The 25,060-nt window shown below is 44.5% G+C and overlaps 1 protein-coding gene across 1 annotated transcript in view; it reads right to left on the bottom strand.

Moving 5' to 3' along the window:
* The window catches only part of Adamtsl3 (ADAMTS like 3), a 272,928-nt gene that overhangs the window by 120,122 nt on the left and 127,746 nt on the right, over nt 1-25,060 (bottom strand). Inside the window, 1 exon segment of the mRNA XM_055623245.1 lies at nt 19,156-19,282. Coding sequence (XP_055479220.1) covers nt 19,156-19,282 — 127 coding nt within the window.

The following is a 25,060-nucleotide window of genomic DNA, read 5'->3' as shown; positions in this document are numbered from 1 at the left end:
CACACACACACAGAGTGGAAGAGGATGTGCTTAGTTCTGATGTAACTTGATTTGTTGGGGTGGGTTGGTACGGGGTAGGGGCTTCCCTTTTCTGAAGAGAATGGAAGCGGGGAATGGGAGAAGAGAAGGGGAGGGGAGGGTCAGAAGGATAGGAGGGAGAAGGCTGTAAAGTGAATAAATAAATTAATTAAAGAAAAAAAGGAAGCCCAGAAAACGAATGCATATGAATCCATTTGATTAAGGTTATAGATTAAAAATAGTGAATAATACAAAACAAATAGTTCCTGAACTCTCTCAAACGAACTACACACACACAAATAAATGAAACAGTTCTTACGTGAATGGCTGATTCAGCTGTATCAATGTATTGGGAAACCAGAGGAACAAACACTTGGTTTAAATCATACCTATAGATAAAAAACGGTTCTAAAATTTAACATACCTTGCTCATACGAGTCTTACTAGCACTGGGGAGAGAGGAAACATCCTCAATTTGATAAAGAACATTAGGAGTCATGGGCAGACTCAATAGTGAGCCACTAAAACTATTTCCATGGGGGGGAAAAAGAAACAAAAATTACCATTATTTTTCCCGTAGATTTTTGTCAATGGAATTAGAAAAATAGTAACATGTGCAAATGGAATCTGGGGAAAAAAAATCTTAAAATACTGTAATTATAAAATAAAAAAATTAAGTTCAAGAGATATTCTGATATTACACAAATCGCTGTAAAATGTCATCATCTAATTATATATCTAAATATATTTATGTATTTTAACGCTAAGTGATACGTATTATGCAAATGTAGCGCATATTATGTTAGTCCAAAGCAGTATGCACGGGTGTAGTTATACAAACGTAATCTAACGCAGTAAGCATGTGTCGTCAAGCTTGCCTGCAGACACCACTTCCCACTACAAAGAATGAGGCTTTTTAGAGAGCCAATCTCAGTTTGAGTCAGGAAATACAGACCATCACAGCACAGCAATGTCTTTTTGAAAACTCCCAGGAATACACTGAACATGGTTTTTTTCTAGCTCCTCCCCTGAAGGTTTTTGATAGTTGCCAATGACCTCGTGTAGCCTTGACATTAAGGACTTCTGATTGTTTGAATCAAACTCCCATGGGGAGGCTATCTGCACTGGGCAAGTTCACAGGTCAGATTCAGGCAGTAGTGAGTGGGTTCTTCCAGGAAACTACCACACACACCAAGTAATGACCACTGGGAGTTGGGCTTTTAGGGCTCCAAACCCAGTCCAATTCCTGCAGAGTCTGCAAGCTGCTGGCCTTCACTCAGGTTATGAGCTTTTTTTTTTTTTAAAAAAAAAAAAAAGGTTACTATGGGGGTAGAAAACGAGAAGACAGAAATAAACAAGTTGATATCCCACAGTCTTTTCTGTTCTTACCCCATGTTTTTCTTAGAATAATTACCGCCCAGACTTTTGCAAGCCTTTGGTTAATTTCCAGGGCTTTGGAAATGCTGGTTGCTACAAATTTTGCTCATTGTCTCCTTTGCTTACAGAAATCCTTACCCTATTGTTTGGTTTGTTGTTGTTTTCTTATTTCTTCAAATTAGTCTTCAAATAAGGGCAGGAGTTTCCTTGAGTCTCTTTGGAATACCCTCTCTTTTCTTTTCTTTCTTTTTTCTTTCTCTCTTTTTCTTTCTTTCTTTCTTTCTTTCTTTCTTTCTTTCTTCCTTCCTTCCTACTTTCCTTCCTTCCTTCTGTCTTCCTTTCTTTCCTTTTTTTCTTTCTTTCTTCCTTTTCTTCTTCCTTCCTTTCTTCTTTCTTTTTCTTTCTGTCTTTCTGTCTTTCTCTTTCTTTCTTTCTCTCTCTCTTTTTTCTTTCTTTCATTCTTTCTCTTTCTTCCTTTCTTTCTTTCCTTCCTTCTCTTTCTTTTTTTCTTTCTGTCTTTCTTTGTCTCTCTTTCTCTATTTCTCTTTCTTTTTCTCTCTTTCTCTTTCTTTCTTCCTCTTTCCCTTCCTTCCTTCCTTCCTTCCTTCCTTTCTTTTTCTTTTTCTTTCTTTCTTGACAGAATTTCTCTGTGTAGCTCTGGCTGTCCTGGAACTTGCTCTGTAGACCAAGCTGGCCTACTTGCCTCTGCCTCCCTAGTGCTGAGACTGTAAAGTGTGCACTACAGTGACAAGCTTCTTTGCAACTTTTTAAGGAGTAAGCACTTGCGCTTTTCTTCTTTCTTCCTTTGTGACATTTACTTGTCATTTATCACCTTGTCTCTGCTCTCTATATTGCATTTCAACACTGGTTCCCTCTGTTTTGTTCCCTGTTTGCATGACATAGTGGATGCCACCTGAAGACCTCCCTGAGCTCAGGTCTGCTAGGTGAGAGTTCCTTAGAGCTGAAGTCTGTAGCTCCTCTGAATCACAGCAGGAAGCTCAGTGTGCGCTTCTTCCCTGTGACTGGTGGTTACTGAAGACCCTTCACATGACCACATTCCACCTAGTCTTCATTTAGGAGCTCGAACTCCCAAAAGGAGAGGCACCTGCTCATCAGCCATCTGGTTCCCCTGGGCTGTGGTTTGTATGGAAAAGCCTTTTCTCTGTTTACCAATTTTAGAACCATAAACTGCATGTGGCAAACGGTAATTTTCTAGTATTATTTGGACTGGTTTAATACTGTCAATGTATTTTGTATGACTAACTTGGCTGTAATTATCATTCTTGTTCCTGTTCAGATTGCCACATTGTCGCCTTCCTGAGGACTCTTTGTATCAACTCCAAGTCCTTTCATCCCAACTCCAAAGCCCGTCTTTAAGAGTTTTCGAAAAGATATCGCAGTGCCATGACGGTATGATGTTTATCTCCTGACTCAAACTGTGATTGGCTCGCTATGAACCCTCATTCTTTGTGATGGGAAGTGGTGTCTGTAGGCACAGCACAGTGAGCAGAATACTCACTGCTCTGGGATTAGATTATTTTACGTTTGTGTGTGCCTACACCACTGCATAATGCTGTGCTTGAACCCAATATGCACTATGTCTGCATACTGTGCATCACAGAGCATTAAAACACATAAATATATTTACGATGTAATTAGATAGTGGAATTTTAAAGCAATTTGTTAATATCAGTATACTTCTTGAACTTGATTTTTTTTCTTTTATATGTACATAGGGCTGTGTGCTAACCCAGAGAGGCCTGCAGAGACCTTGAACTCTATTTTACCCTGAAGCAGAGAATGAAGGTTAGAAAAAAAAGTTGTCAGCTACCTGGTTGCCTGTTAGAAACCCCCCCCCCCCACACACACACAGCATTTCAAAGTATATGGCAATACAAAAAATAATAAGACACTTTTAGGACATTCTGAAAAGCAACCAAAAAGAACTCTTTGAAAAGTCAATACCTAGAAAATGTTTTCTACACAAAAAGGAGTAGAGAGGTTTTTAAAACTAAATGCAGTGAAGGAAAGGACCAGTTCATGACGACTGACCATAAGTCATAATGCGGTGTCCACAGCAGCGTGTCTTTTAAGAGCAGCTAGAATGTGGGCAAATGAAGCATGTAAAGCAAACGCAGCATAAACACTGAACCCAGGCACAAGGTCTACAGCAGCCAAGTACATCAGTTAGCAAATCCTACCTATACTGAAAAATTTAGAGAGTCAACTGATCAAAACTCAGTGAATGAGAACAAGGTGTGAACATTTTCCTTCTGTTATTATGCACACGTGTGGACGGCATGCGTGAATGCGTACACCCATCTCTGCGTGTATCGGGACATGCCCGTGGGTGCCTGTGCACACGGAGACTCAGGTTGGTATCTGGAATCTTCCTAAGTGCCTCTTCATTTTTTTAAGGCTCTCTCAATCAAGCCCAGAGCTTGCTTAGCCAGTTTGCCCCCAGGGATCTCCTTTCTGGCCACAATTACAGGTGAGTGACCATCCCCGTTCGACATTTACGTGGAGTCTGGGGGAATCCAAGATCTGGTCTTTTTGCTTGCCATTCCATGCTGAGCCGTCTCCCCAGCCCGGGAAACTTTTGACATCACCTGGCTGTGCATGCCTCTCAGAGGCATTTGTCTGGAAGGCCCACAATGCGTCATGCAGGTGTTGGACACTCACACAGCCAACACCTGTGATAGAGGCAACTGTCAATAGTATTACGACGTTAAAGAACAGACCTGGTTAGGATTCATGGATGAAAGCACGCCAACTTCATAGTAGAAGTTGTTGGTCTAGATTGTACACACTCAGTCACTTCACCCCTGCTGAGAAGGACCCACCAGTGCAAGAACATGTAGGTTCTTAGACTGTAATTGACCACACTGCCTGTTGACCACTTTGGCTTTTTTTTTTGCCAGGATAGTCTAGACTTTATGGTAACAAACGTAGAGCAAATGACATGTAATAAAAGCAGCTTTAAAACTGTATTTTTGAACACACAAAAGAAAACCTTCTTTGAATCAATGAAGAGCCATTTGAGCAGATCAATTGGCGCGAACAGTATCACTACAAATATAGGCTGCAGTGTCCTTGGGAAGTGTGTGTGTGGTGTGTGTGTGTGTGTGTGTGTGTGTGTGTGTGTGTGTCCACTGCCACAGTTTCATGTGAAACCATGCAGGCCAGATGCCCTGACAGAGGAAAGCAGTGCCTAGGTCTCCCACTGTGCTCCCGTTGGAGGGGCCTGCAATGGCAACAGCAGAGGTGCAGAACCGGGGTCGCCCTGTAAGGGGGCCTTCCACAGAGCTTAATGTCTTTAGGCTCTAGGGAAAGTAACTTACACCTGCACTCCAAGTGCTGCTTCTAAACCAGAATGTTTGTTTCCGTGACTTCCCTGTTTCAGTCTCTGAAATGTTCAAAAGTTAGCACACAGGCACATGGATAAAGGGAACAGGAAAGAAAATCCAGAATTAGACCCATACAGCCACAGCTGCCTGTTTTTTGGTTGTTTGTTTGTTTGACAAAAAATGTACATTGGTAAAAAAGCATCTTCAAGAAATAGTCTGGGAAAACTCGACGCACACACGTACCTTTTCAGTCCCGTCTTCCTCCCCGAAGATCTTGCCCCTCCCTCTCTCTCCCTGCACACACATGTGCACGCACCCACGTATACACACACACACACACACACACACACACACACGCATGCACTGTTTCATCCTACGTATGAATCACCAGGAAATCTGCTGCAGCTGATTCCTGCTCACCCTCAAGGAACCTGCCCTATCTGTGCAGGTAAGAAGCAGCATGCCTGCTTTTCTGGCCACTCAAGTGATGCTGAGGATGCTGCACCACACCAGCCCATAGGGCCCAAAGCAAGAGCAACCCCAAGGTCACATGGGGCACAAGGGGAGGCCTGATGCAGTCACAAATGCTTGTCAGCAGTGTCTTCACTGACTTGTGTCTAGTGGCACAGTCTGGCTCTAAGAGTGACCAGGTGTGAACCCTGGTAGAGGTGGTGGGTGGAGGCCTGAGGTATTGACAGAGGACCTGGGCGGTGGCTTTAGGTGCCTTGGGGTGGAGCTGTGAGGGGATGGTTGATGAGTTTCGGAAAAGCCTTCCCATGCTCAGGAGCAGGCTGTCTCGAAGGAGGCTCCGATCTGTGGAATGAACGCTGATGAAAAAGTAGAGACAGCCTATGTAAACAGTCTCTCAAACACTTGGCAGCAGAAGTCGGTGAAGGACTCGGGCAGGGATAGAGACCGACCGGTGTGTTTAAAAGAATTTCCTTGATGTAGATGTAAAAGAAATAAATGATGAAAACACATTTCACGTACTTTAAACATAAAAGTTATACACTCATATATTTTGGATATGCACATATGTACCTATAGACATGTATATAGACACACATTTTAAAAATTATTCTTTAAAGATGGGAGAGACCTGGCCATACGAAGCCCTGATGGGAAAGGGAGGGAAGATAAAGGAGAGGGGCTGATGGGTGGAGTGAGGTCTCTGAGGAAGCAGAGGGGCTGAAGTCCAGGGCCCAGATGGAGGGATTAATTAGCCTTGGAAAGCAAGGCAGCCTGTTGCCTCTGCAGCAGGAGAGGGAGGAGCGGGTGCAGCTGCAGGGCGAGGCCTCTTCAGCTGCTCTCTGTTTTTATTGGGATTTTCTTCCCCAATACTCTTTGGAACCTGGAATATAATCACTTTTATACATTTATATCCTTTTCAGTACTGAACTGAGGGTCTTCTGTATTTGGAGAAAGTGTTCTTGTCTACCACTGAGCTATATCTGCTGTCATCTTCTTAGCTCTCACTATGTCATCAGAGCTGGCTTCGAACTCATGCTGTTTCCAAGACTAGCTTGGAATTTGCAGTCCTCTGCCTCAGACTCCTAAGAAGCATGGATTATTGGACCATACCATCAGGCGTAGCTTTGCAACTGGGTTTTTACACATAGAGGACACATAAAGTACATTTCTTCACATAGGCTGCATGCGTTAGCTTTCTGTCTCTCTAGGAAATACCTGTAATGAGAAAAGCTGTGTTTTGGTTCATGGATTTGGAGGCTCCAGCTCATGGCCCAATCACTTTGGACTTGTGCTAAGAGACAGCATGTAGAGGACACAATGGAAGAAGACTGTTCAACTCCTGACAGCTGGGAAGCAGGGAGGGAGAGAAGATCCCAGGGCCCCAAGGGTCCTTTCAACAGCAGGACCCCGTATGAGGCATGGTGGTAAGTACCTGTAATCTCAGCACTAGGGAAGCTGAGGCAGGATGACCATCATATGTTCTAGACCAGCCTAGACCACACAGTGAGAGCCTGTCTCAAGAAAGGAAGAAAAGAAAAAAAAATTAAAAGCAGGGTTAACCACCTGACCCCTAACCTCCTCCCACTAGGCCCCACCTCCTAAAGATGGCGCTCTCTCACAGTAGCTTACAGCCAAAGGCTGGTGACCAAGCCAGGTAGACTCAGCAGGAAAGAGTTGAGGTTCAAACCATAATAATTAAGATTTGAAAGCCTGCTAGTCAATCAGACAGATCTGGTAGCACTTGATTCACAAACTGTAGATTATTGACGGATATAAAGCATTTGTTTTTGCTGATTTGTTTTTTTTAACCTACAGGCTATTTGATCTGGTGTTAGCCTTCTTTCTCATGGTTTGTTTGTCCTTCCTATTAGAATGAGAAACTTCTTAGGCCTCCTGGCAAACTCCCCCTGGGTCTGGGGGTAGCAGAGAGCTGTGGATCAGTCTAAGGTACGGACTAGTATAAGAGCCTCTGGGAATGTCCCACCATGGCTGCACAGATGAAAATGCCAAGCAAGTCTGAGGTACCATCAAATCCCACACATTCCATCACAGCAGAATCTAGGGGCTGAAGTGTGTCCCACCGGCGAGCAGCCTCCTCTGTGTTCCACACCATCATACGGATGGCAAGAGGCCCACATCTGGGAACGCTCAGATTTGGAGGTGGTGATGGCGGCCAGTGGTTCCTGCGGGACACTGATTATTTTGGAACTCTTCCCAAATCTTCTCATTGAAATTTGTCCTGTGATATCCTTGAGACTGCCAATGACTGCGCCATCTTCCAGGGCCTTTCTTCTCAGTCTTTAGGCAGGATTTGCATAGACAGAGGCAATGTCGAACAGAGGTTATAATCCCAGACTGAAGCCTGATGCCTAGAACTAGCATGTGGCCCAGGGCCAATCGCTTCCCTTCACTGCCTCAAGTCTACCTGTGAAATGAAACTAAGAGTATTTGCTCTGAGAGCTTGCCTTCAGTGCTCGATGAGAAATATTTGCAAAAGGCTCATAGAAGAAACTGGTGACACTAGAGGCTGGGTCGGGTGGCGGCTGGGCACAATGCCCCCCCACACACACCATGCTAAGTAACTTGAGACAAACTGCCATGTTTGTGCTAGTGGAAACCCATCTCTGCAATGCAGAACACTGAATGTGTTCACGTTTCTAGTTCATCCTAGAGCCAGATCTAAGCCAGAGAGACAAGGCTTGAACCAAAAGCTCCCCTTAGCTCTTCTTCTGAGAGGCCAGCTTACCTTGTTCTCCAGTGGGTTCACCACAGACGTTCCTTATGGCACAACTGTTTGATTCACAATCACTACACAGACAGACTGAGTTTGCAGCCACTGGCTTCAACACCCACGCACGCATACACTGTACTCAAAGCCAGCTGTTCCCTCTTGTTATTTTTTTTCAGTCTTTAGTTGTGGATCATGGCTTTACTAAGTCATGAGACACACAGGAGGTAGACCTGGGTATGATGGCACACACTGAATAGTCTCAGCATTTTGGAGACAGAGGCAAGAGAGTCAGGAGTGTAAGGCATTCTTAGCTACACGAGACCCTGTTTAAATAAAAAGATGTATTATATAAAAATATATTTTTATTTAAAATATATATATTTAAAATATAAAAAATATTGTGCTCACAATATTAAGGATTCAAGGAGCATCAACTACAGCCCAAGACTGTAATCTATATCAAATTGTTTATTTTCATTAGTAAGTCCAAGTATATCAGCATACACATTTTTATTATTTTGTTTTTTAATATATATTACAAGATAACGCAAGGAAAAGGTATTCCAGAAACCCTCACATTGGCAACGTCTCCACTTTCCTATTCCCAGTGTGCATATGTGTGTGTGTGTATGTCTGTCTGAGTGACTGAGTCTGTGTGTCTGTCTGTGTCTGTGTTTGTGTGACCTTTTCTATTGGTTGGATTTGGCTTCTGCTAAATGCTTAAATGCTTGTTTGTTCCAACATTATCATGTTACTTTTCTTTACCCCTTGTGCTGGTTGGTTTTGTCAACTTGATATAAATCTAGACATATCTGGGAAGAGGGAATCCTAACTGAGAAAATGCCTCCACAAGATTGCCTATAGGCAAATCTACAGGGTATTTTCTTTATTAATGCTTGGTGAGGGACGATCCAGCTCACTGTGGGTGGTGCCATCCCTGAGCAGGTGGTCCTGAGTTGTGTTAGAAAGCAGATTGAGCAGGCCATGGGAGCAAGCCAGTAGGCAGCACTCCTCCATGGCCTCCACATCAGCTCCTGCCTCCAGGTTCCTGTCTTGAGTTCCTGCCCTGACTTCCCTCAGTGATGGAGTGTGACTGAGAGCTGTAAGATGAAATAAACTCTTTCCTCCATAAGTTGCCACCATAAGCCACAGTGTTTTATTACAGCCATCGAAACCCTGAGGTACCCCTCATCTATATTCTCCTTCTATTATCTAAACACACACACACACACACACACACACACACACAAACACACACAAACACACATATATGTATCATTCAACAGAACATACAAGTCTTTTTTTTTTTTTCAGGAAGAAAGGTATCTGAACAGATGCTAGTACTCATAAGAGTTAGACCCCTAAACTACAAATAATGTGCTTGCCTCTACAAGGAGCTATTGGCTATGAACGTGTGTACCAGCTGAAAGAACGTGGTGGTCAGTTCTGCTCCGTCATTACCTCAGCCATTCAGCATGGCTTAGACTCAAGGTAGTTCCTTCTGTCACACTGAGAAAAGCAGAAGCTGACAGGTTTTCAAAACTACGGTGGTGAAATCTGCTTTGAGTCCGGCTGTCACTCCATGGTGCAGCGGCTGGCTGTGCAGGAGGGAGGGAGGGTTGGTGTGTGGCTGCCCAGATTCTAAAGTTGCAGGAGGTTTCCAGGCAGCTTTCCACACATGGAGATAGCATAGACGAAATGAGCTAATGAGCTGAAGCAGGAAAAGGAACGGTAAGAAGCAGATACGGGTCAGGAATACAGCAAGGGGCTGATTCAATGAGAGTGGCCAGCTGCAAGCTGGAGATGGCCGTTCTCTCTCTGCTCTGCCTGGAACCTCTCCCCACATCCTCTCCCCACCCACCATGTGAGCCATAAGGCGACATCATGGAAGTCAAGCATTGCTAAGTGCCTGGCCTCTGTGTCACTGTGCTCTGAACCTGGAGACACATTTACCTACTGGCTCACAATGCCTTTACCTCAAAACAGTGAGGCAACCAGCACTGTGTCTAGTCAAATCTGAATTGATGCTTACTTCCACAGCTAACTGAACAGCGGAAGGAGGAAGGGGGTGTAATGCACAGCCTCTACTAGAAAAGTTCTGCTCAGATGTTCTGCTGTGCCTCCTCTTCTCTGCCTGAATATGGCATCTAAGTCATTAGGATAAATCTGGCAGGAATAAATTCGTCAGTTGCCTTGAGTGGGTAAACTGAGGCTGAAAATCCTGAAGTGTTAGCCAGAGGTGCATAACAACTACATGGGAAACCTAGTGGCACACCTGATTCTCTGCTCCCCTGGCCCCTCCCCCACCAGGAAGTTGTAATTTGTTGGGCAGAGCTGAGGATTCTAAGGTGGGTCGATCTAGGCGATCTTGTTTTGCATGCTGGGTTAGGTCCCATGGAGCTAGGCTCCCCTAAGGAGAAATAGAGGTATGTTGGTTGAGGCAGCCATACCCATCCCCTTTTCCAGTTCTGCCCTAGGCCCATCACTCTAAATCTTGAATACATTTCACCTCATGCTCACTCAGCACACAGACCTGAAGCCAAACCATTCCAGCTAGCTACTCATGGGTTTCAAAACCTAAAGCAAGGCACTTCATTGCCTTGGGATTATCTCTCCATTTGTCAGATGGGGAGACATGATAGTATGTACCTGATAAGAGTAAATTGGAACAATAAAAAAATGTGCCTGTTACAGAATAAACATGCAACCAGTGGAGGGAGGCAGTAGAGGCAGCAGCAGCAGCACCACCACCACCACCATCACCACCATCACCACCACCACCACCACCCTGACAACTAATTAGACCCAGAACTTTCATCTGGATGATGCATGTCATGTCTCTTGGGTAACACTGGAAGTTGTGGCTTTCCATTTCATTCAGGGCCCTTGGGATTTGTTGCTGTGGAGTTGTTGGTCCAAGTGGGCTTTTCACCTCTGTTCAGGTCAAGACAATACCCTCTCACTGAGAACATACCATGAGCCAGGAGTTGGATCAGGTGTGAAGGAGCCTGAAAGAGACCTGACACACCAAGAGGGGATTTCAGTGTATTAATAACTGAGCTTAGCTCACAGCTATTGACAGTGGCAAGTACAAGTACAAATGTAACCAAAGAGCTTTCAGGGCAAAGAGGCGACTTCACTCCAATTCATTTTGGTGGGGCATAGAACATTCCCCTGGCTCTTTCGCCATCTCTATGAAATCTTTTCATGAAAATGTTGGAGAACTGTTTGGTATAAGATTTTAAGTCCCACTTTTCAACCCCCATTCAATCCCAAAGTCTATTTTTAAAACAATGCATAAGCTGCGGTTATATTTTTTTATAATTCCAGCCCTAGACGAGGTCTCAGAACGCCCCTGTGCTCACACTGTGACTGTGCAGATGAAAAAGCCAAGGTTTCAGTCACTGAAGCATCTTGCCTGTGCTTGCAACGGCTGGCAGCCAAGCTGAGGTTATTACAGCGGCCTTTGGAATCTAGGCAAAGCCTGTTGCATAACACCATCCAGCACCACTGAAATCATAGTAGGAAGCAGAAGCACGCCTGGCTGAGTGAGCACACTCATTAGTTCCATGTTAACTGAGCTCCGAGGGTGTGCTTGATACTGGCCCAGCCTTAGGAATAAAGTGGACTTCACAACACATGTGGTGCTGACTCTTGTAGAGCCTCGTTAGTGTGAGATGCAAGTCAAACACCAAGTAAAGTAAGTGCTTTCTTGAGCAAAGGCTCAGCAGGAGCTAAACGAAGAAGAAGAGATGGCTTCAGGCAGATTATCTGCTTGAAGCAAAAACTGAGAACCAGATAGCCATGCTAAGAAACTGAGGAAATGTATTTCAGGGTGTGAATGGGTTCATGCACCAAGTTAGAAAGGACCCCTGGCATTCTAGAAGCATCCAGAAACCCAGCGTGATTGTACCTTAACACTCAAGAAGTAGATGGCAACAGAGGACACTGTGGAGGTCAGAGGACAGGGGCTCTGGGAAGGGCTATGAATTTACCAGAAGTACAACATTATTTCACAAAGAAGTGAGAAGTTCATGGTCTAGCTCCTTTGCGGTGGAAATATAGCCTATGACAATCCTTCTCAACAAGGTCCACATGCCACTTTTTCTCTTCGAGGGGAACTAGAAGATAGACAGAAACATGCAAAGGAGCCAGACAAGAGCTAATTGCCAGTTCTAAGCTATTTGTTTTGTGTCACTTGTAGGTTTTGTGAATGGAAGGAGCCATCCCATTAAAAGCAGCAATGCCAAGGGGGGAGGGAGGGAGGGAGGGAGGCTGGAGAGAGTTCTATCCTAAAGAACACTGTGGCTTTTGCAGAGAGCTTGGATTCAGTTCCCTGCACCGACAAGGTGGCTCACAACCATCCACAACTCTAGGTCCAGGGGCATCCAACACCCCCCTTCTGACCTCCACAGGCACTAGGCACACACATGATGCACACATACATGCAGGCAGGAAACACACACATACACATAAAACATATATTTTTTTTTCAAAAGCAACGAATGTGTTTGATTCTCCCTTCATCAGCCACGGATCCAGTGTCAGAGTTTTATCATCAGAACCTTGCCACAGAAAGATGAACGAGGTGACAGAAGTGATGAGAAGAGGGAAGGATGAAAACCAAGCTGTTTATCTGCTAGCAAACCCCTTATCTCAGATTCAGTCTTCTTCCCTGCCCCAAATTCCTGTTGAATCTGTAGGTTACCATTGGAAATGGCCCTCAACGTGGCAATGGACAGTGCGTGGTGAGAAAAACGCCTTACACCTTGAGGCAGCCTCATGGTCCACCCAGCCCAGAATGTGACACCAGGATACCAAGCACATGGTCATCATCATGACACCCAAACTTGGCATAATTCCCGCTTGGCCCTAGCAACAACAAGCTTAGTTACTGCTTCGCACAATGGCTTTATAGCTCAGAACAGACAAGCTGGGCTCCTTTACTTGCCTCCTCATGCCCTCAAGTGAATGAGACCGAAGGAAGGAAGGGACCAACCTAGAAGTCCCTAAGTGCATGTCGAGACTCCAGATCCATGTGTTTGCCTCTGTGTTGCCGTTCTCATGTGAATTACTTCCACTTACTCCACACTATACACGTACGTCAGAGCATCACACTGTAACTGGTGAGGTGGCTCAGTGGTTAGGAGCACTGGCTGCTCATCCTGAGGACCTGCACCCCCACGGCAGCTCACGGTCACTCTTCACTCCAGTTCCAAGGGATCTGACCTCTGTAGGAACTGCATGCATGTGATGCACAGATATACAGGCAATCGAAACACCCCATACAGACAAAATATTTTAAAAAAGAATTTTAAAACAACCCATTATTTAAATACAAGCAAACAAAAGCAAAAAAAAAATTACATTGTATCTCACACATGTAAAGAATTATTAGTCAACTAAAATATTATTCATTTAGATGTTTAAGGTTGATTTTTAGGTTATTGTGTGTGCCCTCCTGAGAGGACAGAAGAGGGCCTTGGATCCCCTGGATCTGGAGTTACAAACAGTTGTAAGCTTCCAGATGTGGGTGCTGGGAACCAAACTCAGGTCCTCCGCAAGAACAGCAAGCGCTCTTAACCACTGAGCCATCTCTCCAGCCCTATCATTTAAAACATCTTGCATAATTATTTGGTACTCAAGACCACCGGAGTTTTCTCCCTTGGAACCTGAGTGGCGTCCAGCTTCTTTTCCAACATGCAAATCTATTTATGCTGGTTGTTCGTTCAGTCCCTGCCCGAGTCCGAACAGGAAATTGGTGTGTTGGATCTGGATTCATTTCTGATTTTTCTCATAGCTAAAGCTTTGGCTCCAGGCTCTTACACCTTGTGTCTGCGTCGCTGCAAGATGGAGCTGATATCCTGTGTGCAGCCCTCTGCGCTTTATCCAGTACGAGGCTGTGCCAATAGCCTCTCATAGCCATGTCTTGACTCAAGGAGAGTCCCAGGGAAGGCAGGAATGATTGCTTGGCAAAGTCTTGGGCTTAGGAGCTACGTGGACCCCGCAGGCCTCAGCGATGCACGCTCAGGGGAGCCATGGCTTCGTTTCCCACATTTCTTTCACACAAAGTGTGATTATAGGGAAGTGCTTCCATATGGCCTAGGGAGCTCCCAGCCAAACTGGCTTCAGCTGGCCAGTTTCACAGCCACAGCAGACAGGATGGGGCCACCAAGAGAAAGCATCAAGAGCACAAAACACCACGCTCTCGTGTAAGCATGCTACCTTTTAGCTTTGGCACACGGGCTTCCGAGTGGACGCAATGCCAGCGTTTACCACATCACTCTGACCTGATTGCAGAGGATCTGCCTAAGCACTCTGGCTCTCCTTCCCATACAGAAATTGGGCAAAAAACAAAAATCATTAGAAGCTTTCAGGATTGTTCACCAGCAGCATCCCAAGTGGGCAGAGAGATCTGGGGGGCTTGCTGGACAGCCAGCTTAAAGGCAAGCTCCCAGGTCAGTAAGAGGCTCTGCACAGGGAATAAGGTAGAGGATGACCAAGCAGGACTTCTAAAGTCCTCTTGCTCAGCATACATATGCCCAGGTGGATGCTTGTACCCGCACACACATGTACAAGCACATGAACATATCGTACACAAACAAAAGGAAAAGGAGAAGAAAAGAAAACCAAATCCAGGGCTTATATAGGCACACATGGGTTTTCCTGGAGAAAAGAAAAAAAAAAAAACACTTAACTTAAAGAAAATGTTTTATTAGTTCCTTGAGAATTTCATACATTGTATTTTGTTCATGTTCATCCTTTCACCAAATCCTCCTAGATCCACCCCCTCAGACTCATATCCACCCAACTTTGTGTCCTCATTTTTGTTAGTTTGTTTTGGTGACAGGGTTTCTCTGTGTAGCCCTGGCTGTCCTCGAGCTCCCAGAGATCCACTTGCCTTTGCCACCCCTGAGTGCTGGGATTACAGACTTGTCCCAGTTGTATCCTCAAGTCTTTTAAAGCAATCAAATATTTTAACAGATTCTCAAATGGATCGATACTCTGAAAGTTGACAGTCGATAAGAGGAGAAGAAAGAGGACAAAGAAAGGGAAAAAAGAAGGAGAGAGAGGGAGGAAGGAAAGGATGGAGAGAGAGGCAGGAAGCTCAAGACGTAAACCGAGAGAGAAGGGAAGGAAGAATCTCATCAAACGTGGGCACCAGGGGCTGTGGATGGCTGTCAGTAAAATACTGGCCACACAAGTGTGAGAACCCTAGTTCAGACCCCCAGCGCCCAAACCCAGCATAGTGACCCACAGTAGCCTTCTCAGCATTTGGGGGATGCAGACAGCCACATCCTGGGGCTCATTGGACAGCTAGCCTAGACGAACCGGTGAGCTTCAGATTTAGCGAAGGACTGTATCTCAAACACTAAAAGCAATCAAGGAAGACGCGTGATAACAACCTCTGGCCTCCACGCGCATGTGCACACAGTTGGATGTACACACCCACGGGAACATGATCGTAGGCTGCATACACACACACACAAAGAATGGTACACTGGCAGGCAGGCCCCTTAAGCTAACACGACATTCCATCCTGTGTCTCTTTCCATTTCAGGACCTCTTCCCCATACTCCCCGCCCCCCGCCCCCCAATACACACACACACAAAACAGATAAATGCTATCAGAAAACTGGTTTCCGCTCCAGTTCAATTAGAATGGTCTTGGTGTCTAACATCATCGGACTCTGATAAAAACAAAGTCTTCTCTGATGAATTTTCAAGCCGCTGAAGGCCAGCCCTCACTCTAGGTGCTTCCTAGCACAGTGAACTGAACTACCTGTTTTGCTGTCTGTGTCCTCCCCCCCGGGAGCCAGCCTGAATCAGGCAGTCACAGAACAGCCATCTCTTCAAACTTCCCGGTCTGCATTCTTCCTCCAATTTCCCTCCATTCTTGGGATCTTTCTCCCATGCCTAGCAGCAGTTTTCTTAAAATCCTCTTGTAAGCTATTTTCTAGAATTAATTTTGAGGGACAAATCTTAGTATCTCTGGTCTTTAATATCCCCCCTTGTATGAGGGGTTTGGTAATTTCAAATCTGGAATGCAAGAAACCTAGAGAAATGCAGTGACGTCTCACATCTGAAGAGAACTTTGGTAATCACAACGTATTATGTTGTCTTGGTACCAGTGATGGCTACGGGTGGGAAGCTTAGCCCTTGGCTTTTACCCCTTTCAAAAAACAACCATGTCACATGCTACAGTTCTGCTCAGTGACACAGAAGTCCTAGGGGATGGCTCCTCTTTCTGAATAAAGGACACAGAATTGGAAAACAGTCTTTACTACCATCTCTTCTTACTTGGTAGTTGGATGTGATGTCCAACTATTCAACTCTGTAGCCATAAAGACAAATTCATGGTCCCAGGATTAAAGAGAGAAGTGTTGGAGTCCTGGAAAAAATGTTGCAGAGCAGAGAGCACCTTTCCCAGTTTTGAGCACCAGTCTAGACTCTTCTCAGAGGAGACATACGACTCGCAAGTTTATAATCTCGGTTTCACGAGATTTGGGATATGTGACAGAGTCACCAGCTGCCAGGGTCACCTACTTTATGAAGTCTAGGGAATGGAACCTCCCTCATGAATTCAGTGTCCAACTTTGCTTGACCTTCACCATGATCCATCTTTTTGTTGTCATTAGCGAGTTCCATCTCCTTATCCCCTAGTGAAAACATCTCACTTGTCCTTATTCCCTGTGACTAACCTTTCCACCTAACGGAGAGCCAGTCAGAGCCAACAGGATGGAACACATGTAACTGACCATCATGTTCTCCAGTTGTGCCTTGAATTCACTCCCTCCTTATCATTGGGAAACCCCTCTACACATTCTCACCTTCCCACGTCAACTCACTGTGATCAGGTTTATGTATCTGAAATTCACTGTGTGTGTGTGTGTGTGTGTGTGTGTCCTGGATTGTGAAAATAGCCATCTTCACAAGACCATTTGGCAGAGCTCACCATGGTTCCGTGAGAAGACTGATTCCACTGGCTTCTGTGACTCTGCTCTCGCTAAGTCTGCATTTATCTCCCTACTTCTCTTCTCTTGGAGTTCCTCAAGATGCAACCCGTGGCTTCTTCAGGTTCTACGTGCTCTCTTTGGGAGCACTACCTATACTCATGACTAAATCCCACAAGTAATGACATCTTTCCATCAGCCATGATAGGCTGGTATGTTCCTAATAAACCTCTAACCACAAACAAAATACACTCAACAGCTGTTGGAATGATGCAAAGGACTTGACTATCCAGAGAGCTAATATTCCTGAGAGATGGAAAGTCCAGGGAGATGGCTCTTACCCTTGATAGAGGCCTGCTTTCTGTGGATGCCCAAGCTCAGAACAAAAAATGAGCACAGCAACTGCTTGAGCTCAAAATATTGCTGTCTCATGTCTCTTACTGTAGCATTTACTCAAAGAGCCAAAAACTCCTCCTATATAGTTTTCCAAATATCTGGTCCTCACCATCTCCTGCCACACTCAGACCAAGGCCCTCAGGTATTTAAAAGTAGTTTCCTATTTGAGCTCCTGCTACCAGAAAGTCCTTGAAGGTGATCTGAAAGTTCTCCCTCGTCACTCCACTGCCTAAATTGTTTTGATGGCTCCATTTAACCCAGAATACAAAGCACACTGAGGACAGCTTTTAGGGTTGAGTACTGAATAGCACTCTGTCTTATCGTCTACTTTTCAGAGTATATTCAGATTTGAGCAGGAAATGAATAGGACCTCAATAAAGCCCAGCTTGTTTGGTATGTGCCTAGAAATCCAGCCTTCAGGAGGCTTTAAAATGGTTAGCCTGGGCTGCAGGGCAAGACCCTATCTCAAACAAACAAAGAATACAAAGCAAAACACAAACAAAATGTCAGGTTTTTCTCTGGTGTTGTATCACACCTAGACTAATGTTTCCTCTTCTTGGAAGATCTTTTCTGGCTGTCCTCCCTGTTTTCTGTACCTGCCCCCCTTCTTTTATCCCTTCTCCTCTCTTCCATACCTATAATGGTCTCCTCAACTGAGGAATAAATAAGACCCTAACTTCATGTAACAACCAGGTAGGAAAATTTAAGGGTAGAGAACAAGAAACAATAAAAATGAGGCCAGAGAAATGGCTCAGTAGTTAAGATCATTTACTGCCCTTGCAGAGGACCGCACTCAATTCCCAGTGTCCATACAACAACTCACAAATGTTTGTAACTCTAGTTACAGGACCTCATGCTCTCTCTCTGACTTCTATGGCTCTGGCAGGCACATGTTACATGTACGTTCATTCAGGCACATACATGCATAAAATATAAGTAAATATTTCAAAAATGGAATAGAAGAAAATAAAACCATAGAAGTGCTAGGAGAAGGTGTGCATGAATATTCTCTCTTCTTCAAAGTCACAACAAGCTCCTACCTGAAGGCTAACTTCAGCCTGCAGCTTATTTATTTCAAATTAAGTTTGGAACATAGCCACATCTGTCTTTTCTGTAGGTGCTTTTATAGGACAATGGTTCTGAGTGGCCAGGACAGAGATGTTATGTCGTGCAAAGCTTAAAGGATTCACTAACTAAGCCATTAACACATACGGCTGACCCCTGAGAGAGACATTACTGAAATGAGAAAACAAAAGTCTGAATAAATACAGCTTCGAAAGCATTGCTTCCACAATACAAGCAAAATTGAAGCCAAACAACAGACCAAAAACTACATTTGAAATAGGTATGACAGACCAAAGTCCAGCATTCCTGATACACAAAGTTAATAGCAATAAAAATTAAGAAATAGTATAGGAAATAAAAGGCTTCAATAGACAACTGAAAATAAAAAAATAAAATAAAATACTATGTAATTTTCTATCTTGTTAACAATCAAAAGAAGACAAAGAAAATGAAATTATGACCCCAGTTTACCTGAAAAATATTTTAGGCTACTTATAAATTGACTGCCAGACATTTAAAAAAATAGCAAGATTTTGTAGTGGAGCTAGTTCAAAAAAATTGGGGAACTTTTAAAGACTTGGTAGAAACCGATTTGATGTGCTCTTTTAAGGGAAAAAAAATTTTTGGAAAAAAAAAACACAAACAAACCTTCATTTTTCAAAAAGGAATTTGACCTTCTGAAAACTGGCCAAAGTTGATTCCACCCGGACAAGTTCAGCATTAGAAATACATTGGTCTGGTAAGACAGAGAACACAGCTTGTTTATAGTAAGGCTGAACCAGGTTTCCAAACTTACTTTTCTCAGGAGACAGGTGCATCTTGGCCTGGCCCCGCACCAGCCTGCAGGTGGAGCCGTCGCCGGCACACACCCCACAGTTGTCCTCCTTGGCATCGCTTCCCAGCTGTCTATCACAGCCCACGGCCTGTGAGGAAAGAGGGCGGAAGACATCTCACTTAGGATGCTATCGACTGGCTCCATTTTGTAAGTGTGACTGATGGGAGATATCTTAGAGTCTAAGACCATTTACGTGATTCCTATGCAGGGCCCCAGAATCACAGGAACAGAAGCTGTCTCCCTGCAGCCTTACTCTCCTTTAGCTCTATTTCAGATATCCATGCACACATCTCACCCCCTCTCCTTCCTGTGAGACACTCTCTGGTAGCCCAGATAGCCCTGAATTTGCTGTGCAGCTGAGGCTCTGTGATGCTGGGCAAGTCCTGTGCCAAGTGGGCTATATTCCTGGCTCTGATTCCTACCCGCTCCGTTCCCTCCACTTCTACTTTTGCCCCGGACTCTCATTTCTTGCTCCCAATGTCTATGCCTCAGGCCAAGAGTCTCTTTGTGCATTGCTTCATGGCAGAAAAATCTACAGAGGAATCCCCATCTGTAGTTGCGTCTCTATTTATTCAACACCAGCTGCTCTTGCTCCTGTGCTGCTACCTCCGTGTAACTATGCCCACATGTCCACAGATGATCTTGAGGAGAAGAACGAGGAGCTGTGTCCCACGTGAAACAGATTTTACTGTTACCTTTCTGTGTGCCTATGCCTGTGTGTGTGTGTTATTGAAATCCTCCTTACAGGAGAAGGGCTGTGTTCTGTGTTTCTTCTCATTTTCACAAATTGGACTTTTGCATAAAGTGTGCCAGTGATGCCAGCCATTCTGATAATTTATCTCGACTTTCCACAGTCACCTGACTTCATAGACAGGCCTGACATTGTAGTACAGGGACTGTGAGGACAAGACAGTCATGATAAATCCTGACTCGCCCCCCACACCTTTCAAATGCGGGGCAAGTCAGACACCCAGAGACTCATTTTCCCCAACAGCAAAGCAGAGATAAAGATGCCAGTGTGCGTTTCACAAAGGGTCTAGCAAGAGGTGAAGGAGGAACGTTTTGTTAAAACCAGCACGGTGATCAGACGATTCTAGAGAGTTCTAAAAAGGGGTCGATTTGACGGTTTCTGTTGTCAGCTTTAGACTCCAGGAGCCAGTACGCTACAGTTGGCAGACCCATCAAATCACTCTGTGCTCCAGGTGCTGAAGAGAAAAGAGCGACTGGACGGAGTTCAAACCACATCTATAGAAGGGTCTTTCCAAAATGTTGGTGTTGAAGGGAAGGAGAGAGATGGAATGAAAATCCCAAGAGTGAGACAGGAAACGTTCCAGGGGAATGAGGGAATAGCTGTGCTTTGAGCTGTGTTCCGTCCCACCCCAGGATGCCAGGAGTAAAGGGTTGACACGGGTTCTGCGTAATCACAAGCGGTGAAAGCGACAGCCTGCAGCCATATTTAGTTCAATGGGTGAAAGCCACAGTCCTTGGTGGGAGAATTGTAGTGGGTACTAAGTTATTGGACGGGCAGCTGGAGTCAATAACCCTTATTCCCCTTTCACCCTGATAATATGACTTTAAAGATAATATTTGTGATCACTGATTTTTTTTAAATCTGTCTGTGTGTGAATGCGTGTTCATGTATGAATCCCCATATCAGGGAACACATGTGTGAGAGCACAGCTGGCTGTGAATTTCCAGGGCTCCTCCTATCCCTGCCTCCCCAGGGCTGAGACTGTAGGTGCATGCTGCTGTGCCCCACTTTAGTTCTGAGTTTCTGAACTCAGCCCCTCGTGCTTACATGGCAAGTGCCTCACCCACCAGCCCTAGAATGGTGTGCTGATTTTCACTGGATGCTTACCATATGCCTGGCATCATGCCACAAATGTTGCCCCATGCTCTTTCACTTCGCCACAACAATCTTATTATATAGGTGAGACCTTTTGCCTCCGTCTGGCAAATAAGGACTTGCTCTGCACATGGCTGAAGCTAAAGACTTGTCCCCGCGGCCCAGAGAGCACATGGCGTGCCACGCCTTCATGCACCTTCGCTCTCAGCAGAAAGACAAGGAGGGTCCCTGTTACAGAGGACTTTATATGAATATTTACAAGCACATGTGGAACAGCTTAAGGGTGATTGATTCTGGAAACATGCTTGCATGGTTGGGATCCGACCAGTGAGTAACTGTGTTCGTGAAACTTTCCCCACGGGGAATAATTCCGCCATGAAATTATAGACATCGTCTTTCTGGGCCAAGCTCTGTCTTCGCATGTCACTGTCCCTGAGCGCTTTGAATTTCCTAAGGGTGAGAGTCACCCTTTCTGTGTTCATCCAGGAAGGGTGTGTGCTGAAGGGCTAGGATGGGCTTAGTTTGAAGAGTGTTTGGGGCTTTGCAAAATCTTGGGCAATCAAATCCCTCCCAAGCATTTGTATTTCCTTCCTAATTTTTTTTTAAAGTTAAAATTCATCCAAATCTTACAGCCAAACAAAGCATGTGAAAACATCACAGAAAAATGATATTTGAAAAGAAGGTCTGATTGCCCCGTGGTTCATCAAGCATAAGCCTGGAGCTGACTTGAAACTGAGGCAGACTGAACTCTGGCTTTCTAGATCTTACACAGTGCAAAACAAGCAACTCCAAACATATTATCTGAAGTGTTTTCAACTTCCGTGACGTCTCCCCATGCCAAGATACCCAATTACAGTGATTTATAAACTATTAACTGATAAACCCATCAGGCATATTAACGTCAATTAAATTATCCTTTTCTACAACGCCAAGCGTAAAAGCGTAAATCAACAAGAGAAGATTCTTATCTTGTAGCAAACTTAACAAGACAAGTTAAAAGTTGCACAACACAGGATAACGCAAGCACACAGTTTAAATATATGAGCAGTGGTTTTTGGAAGGCACAGTCATTTATAAAAAGAACTTCAGCAAAGGCTATTGCAAAGTTCAGGCAGGTGGAGTTTAAATAGATGTCATTAATCCAAATTAAGCAAAATGTGAGTTTTCCAGATAAACCAATTGTAATCCTTCAAGAACCAAACAGTTTTGGGATGAGCTTTTGCTTGGTGTTTCTGAAAATTATATTTTTACTTTAGGGAAAATTTGCAGTCGAGCCGGTACCTAATTAGAAGCTGTACTCCTACTGACCAGTGTCCCTGGTCCTGGAAGGTGTCCTGCACACTACTGGAGGGAAAAAAAGTCATCACCAGCATCACACAGCCACACCCCCTGTGACGTGCTAGAGCAACCCGTTTGCAAGATGTACTGGTGTGGCAGTGGCACAAATGTTAATCAATCCATTTTTTTTAGATTAAATTGAAAGCCTGTTCCATGAGATGGAACCCATATCTGAAACTGCCGAAGTGGCCAAGAACCTGAGACTAGATAGGTCCTGAGCCCTAGGGGAAAATCTACCGCGATTGTTCTGCTAAAGGAACATAGCAGGAAAATGACTCCTGCTGCTATACCCATAGGTCAGTGACTTACTCAACCCTTGTCAGAGAAGCTTCTTCTTACACGGAAATTAACACAGACCCATCACTGGAACTTTCCAAGAGCAGAAACCCTGATGATCTATGATGGCAAGTGGTACTAGCAAGGAGCAACGTTTGATGGCTTTAAGCCACTGGCCTTGGAGGGCTGTTGGTCTCTCACACAGGAGTGCAGTCCGCCCATTCTTTTTTATTTTTTTTTAATTTTATTTATTTATTTTTACATATATGAATGCTCTGTCTGCATGTACGCCTGCACACCAGAAGAGGGCATAAGATCTCATCATAGATGGTTGTGAGCCGCCATGTGGTTGCTGGGAATTGAACTCAGAACCTCTGGAAGAGTAAACAGTGCTCTTAACCTCTGAGCCAGCTCTCCAACTGCAATCCAGCCGTTCTAAAACCAAGTTGGTGACATGCGTTTTGTTTGTTTGTTTGCTTGCTTGCTTGTTTTTTAGAACTGGAAGTTTTATGTTAAAATCCAAATTTCTAACTTTTTTTTCAAGAGAAATAGAGAAACAAATAAAACCTCTAAAGTGCTTGTATTTCCATTCCACTTTCAGTGTAATCAAAAGATACACTGATAGAAGTTTCAAGGCTATGCATAATTTAGCTCAACATGAGAAAATTTGAAAAGCCAATGACCTCACGGTGGGAAAACTGTAGGAGGTATTAAATTATTGGAGGTGTAGCAGAATCTAATGACTTCTGTGAACTTTCACCCTGAGCTTACGTTCTCTGGTTCACAACAGTGTCCATCGCACACTCTGACCAGGTCTGAACACGCAGCCCTGCAGGACTGTTCAGACCTAGCCACTCCCAACTTATTCTTTTCTGCAACCTAGAGTAAACTTGGCTGATTAAATACTGAACTGAGCACTGCAAAACATTCCTGACTGCCATCTTCCTTTTCGGGACACATATGTTATGACTACAAACTAAGCATGACCAAAAACGTGTCTAACATCTTTCCTTCTTGAAATATATCCCTATACTGAGCATGCTCCATCATTTTCTAGCTATGTGCACTCATCTGAGTGTTTGTATACCCTTAAGATTCAAAATGTTTTAAACTCTTGATCCCCGTAGTGATAGCATTTGGGATGGGGCCTCTAAGGGGGGATTAAGTCATGAGGGTAGGACCCACGAGAGTGGATTAATGCCCCTAAAAAACAGGCCCGGGACCCCTCTCTTTCTCTTACAACAGGTGAGGTCACAGCTATCTGAAAACTAGGGAACCGGCTCTCCTTGGACAGCAGAGTTTCCAGCGCTGTGCTCTAGAACTTCCAGCACGTTTCTGCTGTCTATGAAATCCACTCTGGGGCACTTTGTTACAGCTCACCCTGACTGACACCCTCCCGGAGGATACCTCCCTCTGAATGCTCATTCTCCTTACAAACAAAGCACCTATGTAGTCTCCATTTGGGTAGGAACTATACCTGCTTCCTTGGATGATGATGAACTAATGAGTTAAGGTACTTAGGTGATGCCCAATCCCCAGGAGACACCCAGAGTCACTTGTTATTTTTATCAATTTCTATTATACATTTTTATAACAAATTATTTTTATTTTAAAAATTTATTAGCTGAGTGTAGTGGTGCACACCTTTAGTGCCAGCACTGGGGGAGGCAGAGGCAGGTGGATTTCTGTGAGTTCAAGGCCAGCCTGGTCTGCAATGCAAATCCAGGACAGCCAAGACTACACAGAAAAACCCTGATTCAAAAACAAACAAACAAAAATTATTATTATTTTGTGGGAGTGTTTTGTTTGCATGTATGTCTGTGCAACATTTGTGTACACTACCTGAGGAGGTCAGAGGAGGGTTTAGGACAGAAACTGGAGTTACAGACAGTTGTGAGCTACCATGTGGGTACTGGGACTCGAACCCAGATCCTGCAGAAGAGCAACCGGTGCTTTTAACTGCTGAGCCATCTCTCCAACCCCTCATAAATTGTTTTATCACACATTCCAAGTGACTTCATCAGCCTAGATGCCAGGAAATTTGATAAACGTAAATAAGAAATCAAACATGGTGCTAACGAGCTGCTTCAGCAGTTAAGAGCATGGGTACTCTTTCGAAGGACCCAAATTTGACTCCCAGCACCCTTGTCCAGCTGGTCACAACCACCTGCAGAGGGTCTAAAGCCTCCTGGTCTCTGAGGGCACATGCACACACACACACACACACACACACACACACACACACACATCTTGAGGAGGAGGAGGAGGAAGAGGAGGAAAACAACAAACTTGATCTGCAGAATTGCCAGGCAGATATCAGAGGCAGAAGCAGATTTCATTCAGCGAGGCCCATGGTGAGCCTGTGTCATGCTGTCTGCTTTCCCAGGCTAATGCAAAGCTGTTCCC

Source organism: Psammomys obesus, unplaced genomic scaffold (genome assembly GCF_907164565.1).
Source record: "Psammomys obesus unplaced genomic scaffold, mPsaObe1.curated_primary_1811, whole genome shotgun sequence".
NCBI classification, from domain to species: Eukaryota; Metazoa; Chordata; class Mammalia; order Rodentia; family Muridae; genus Psammomys; species Psammomys obesus.
The sequence above is the reverse complement of the archived record's forward strand: the minus strand, read 5'-3'. Positions and strand labels throughout refer to the sequence as shown.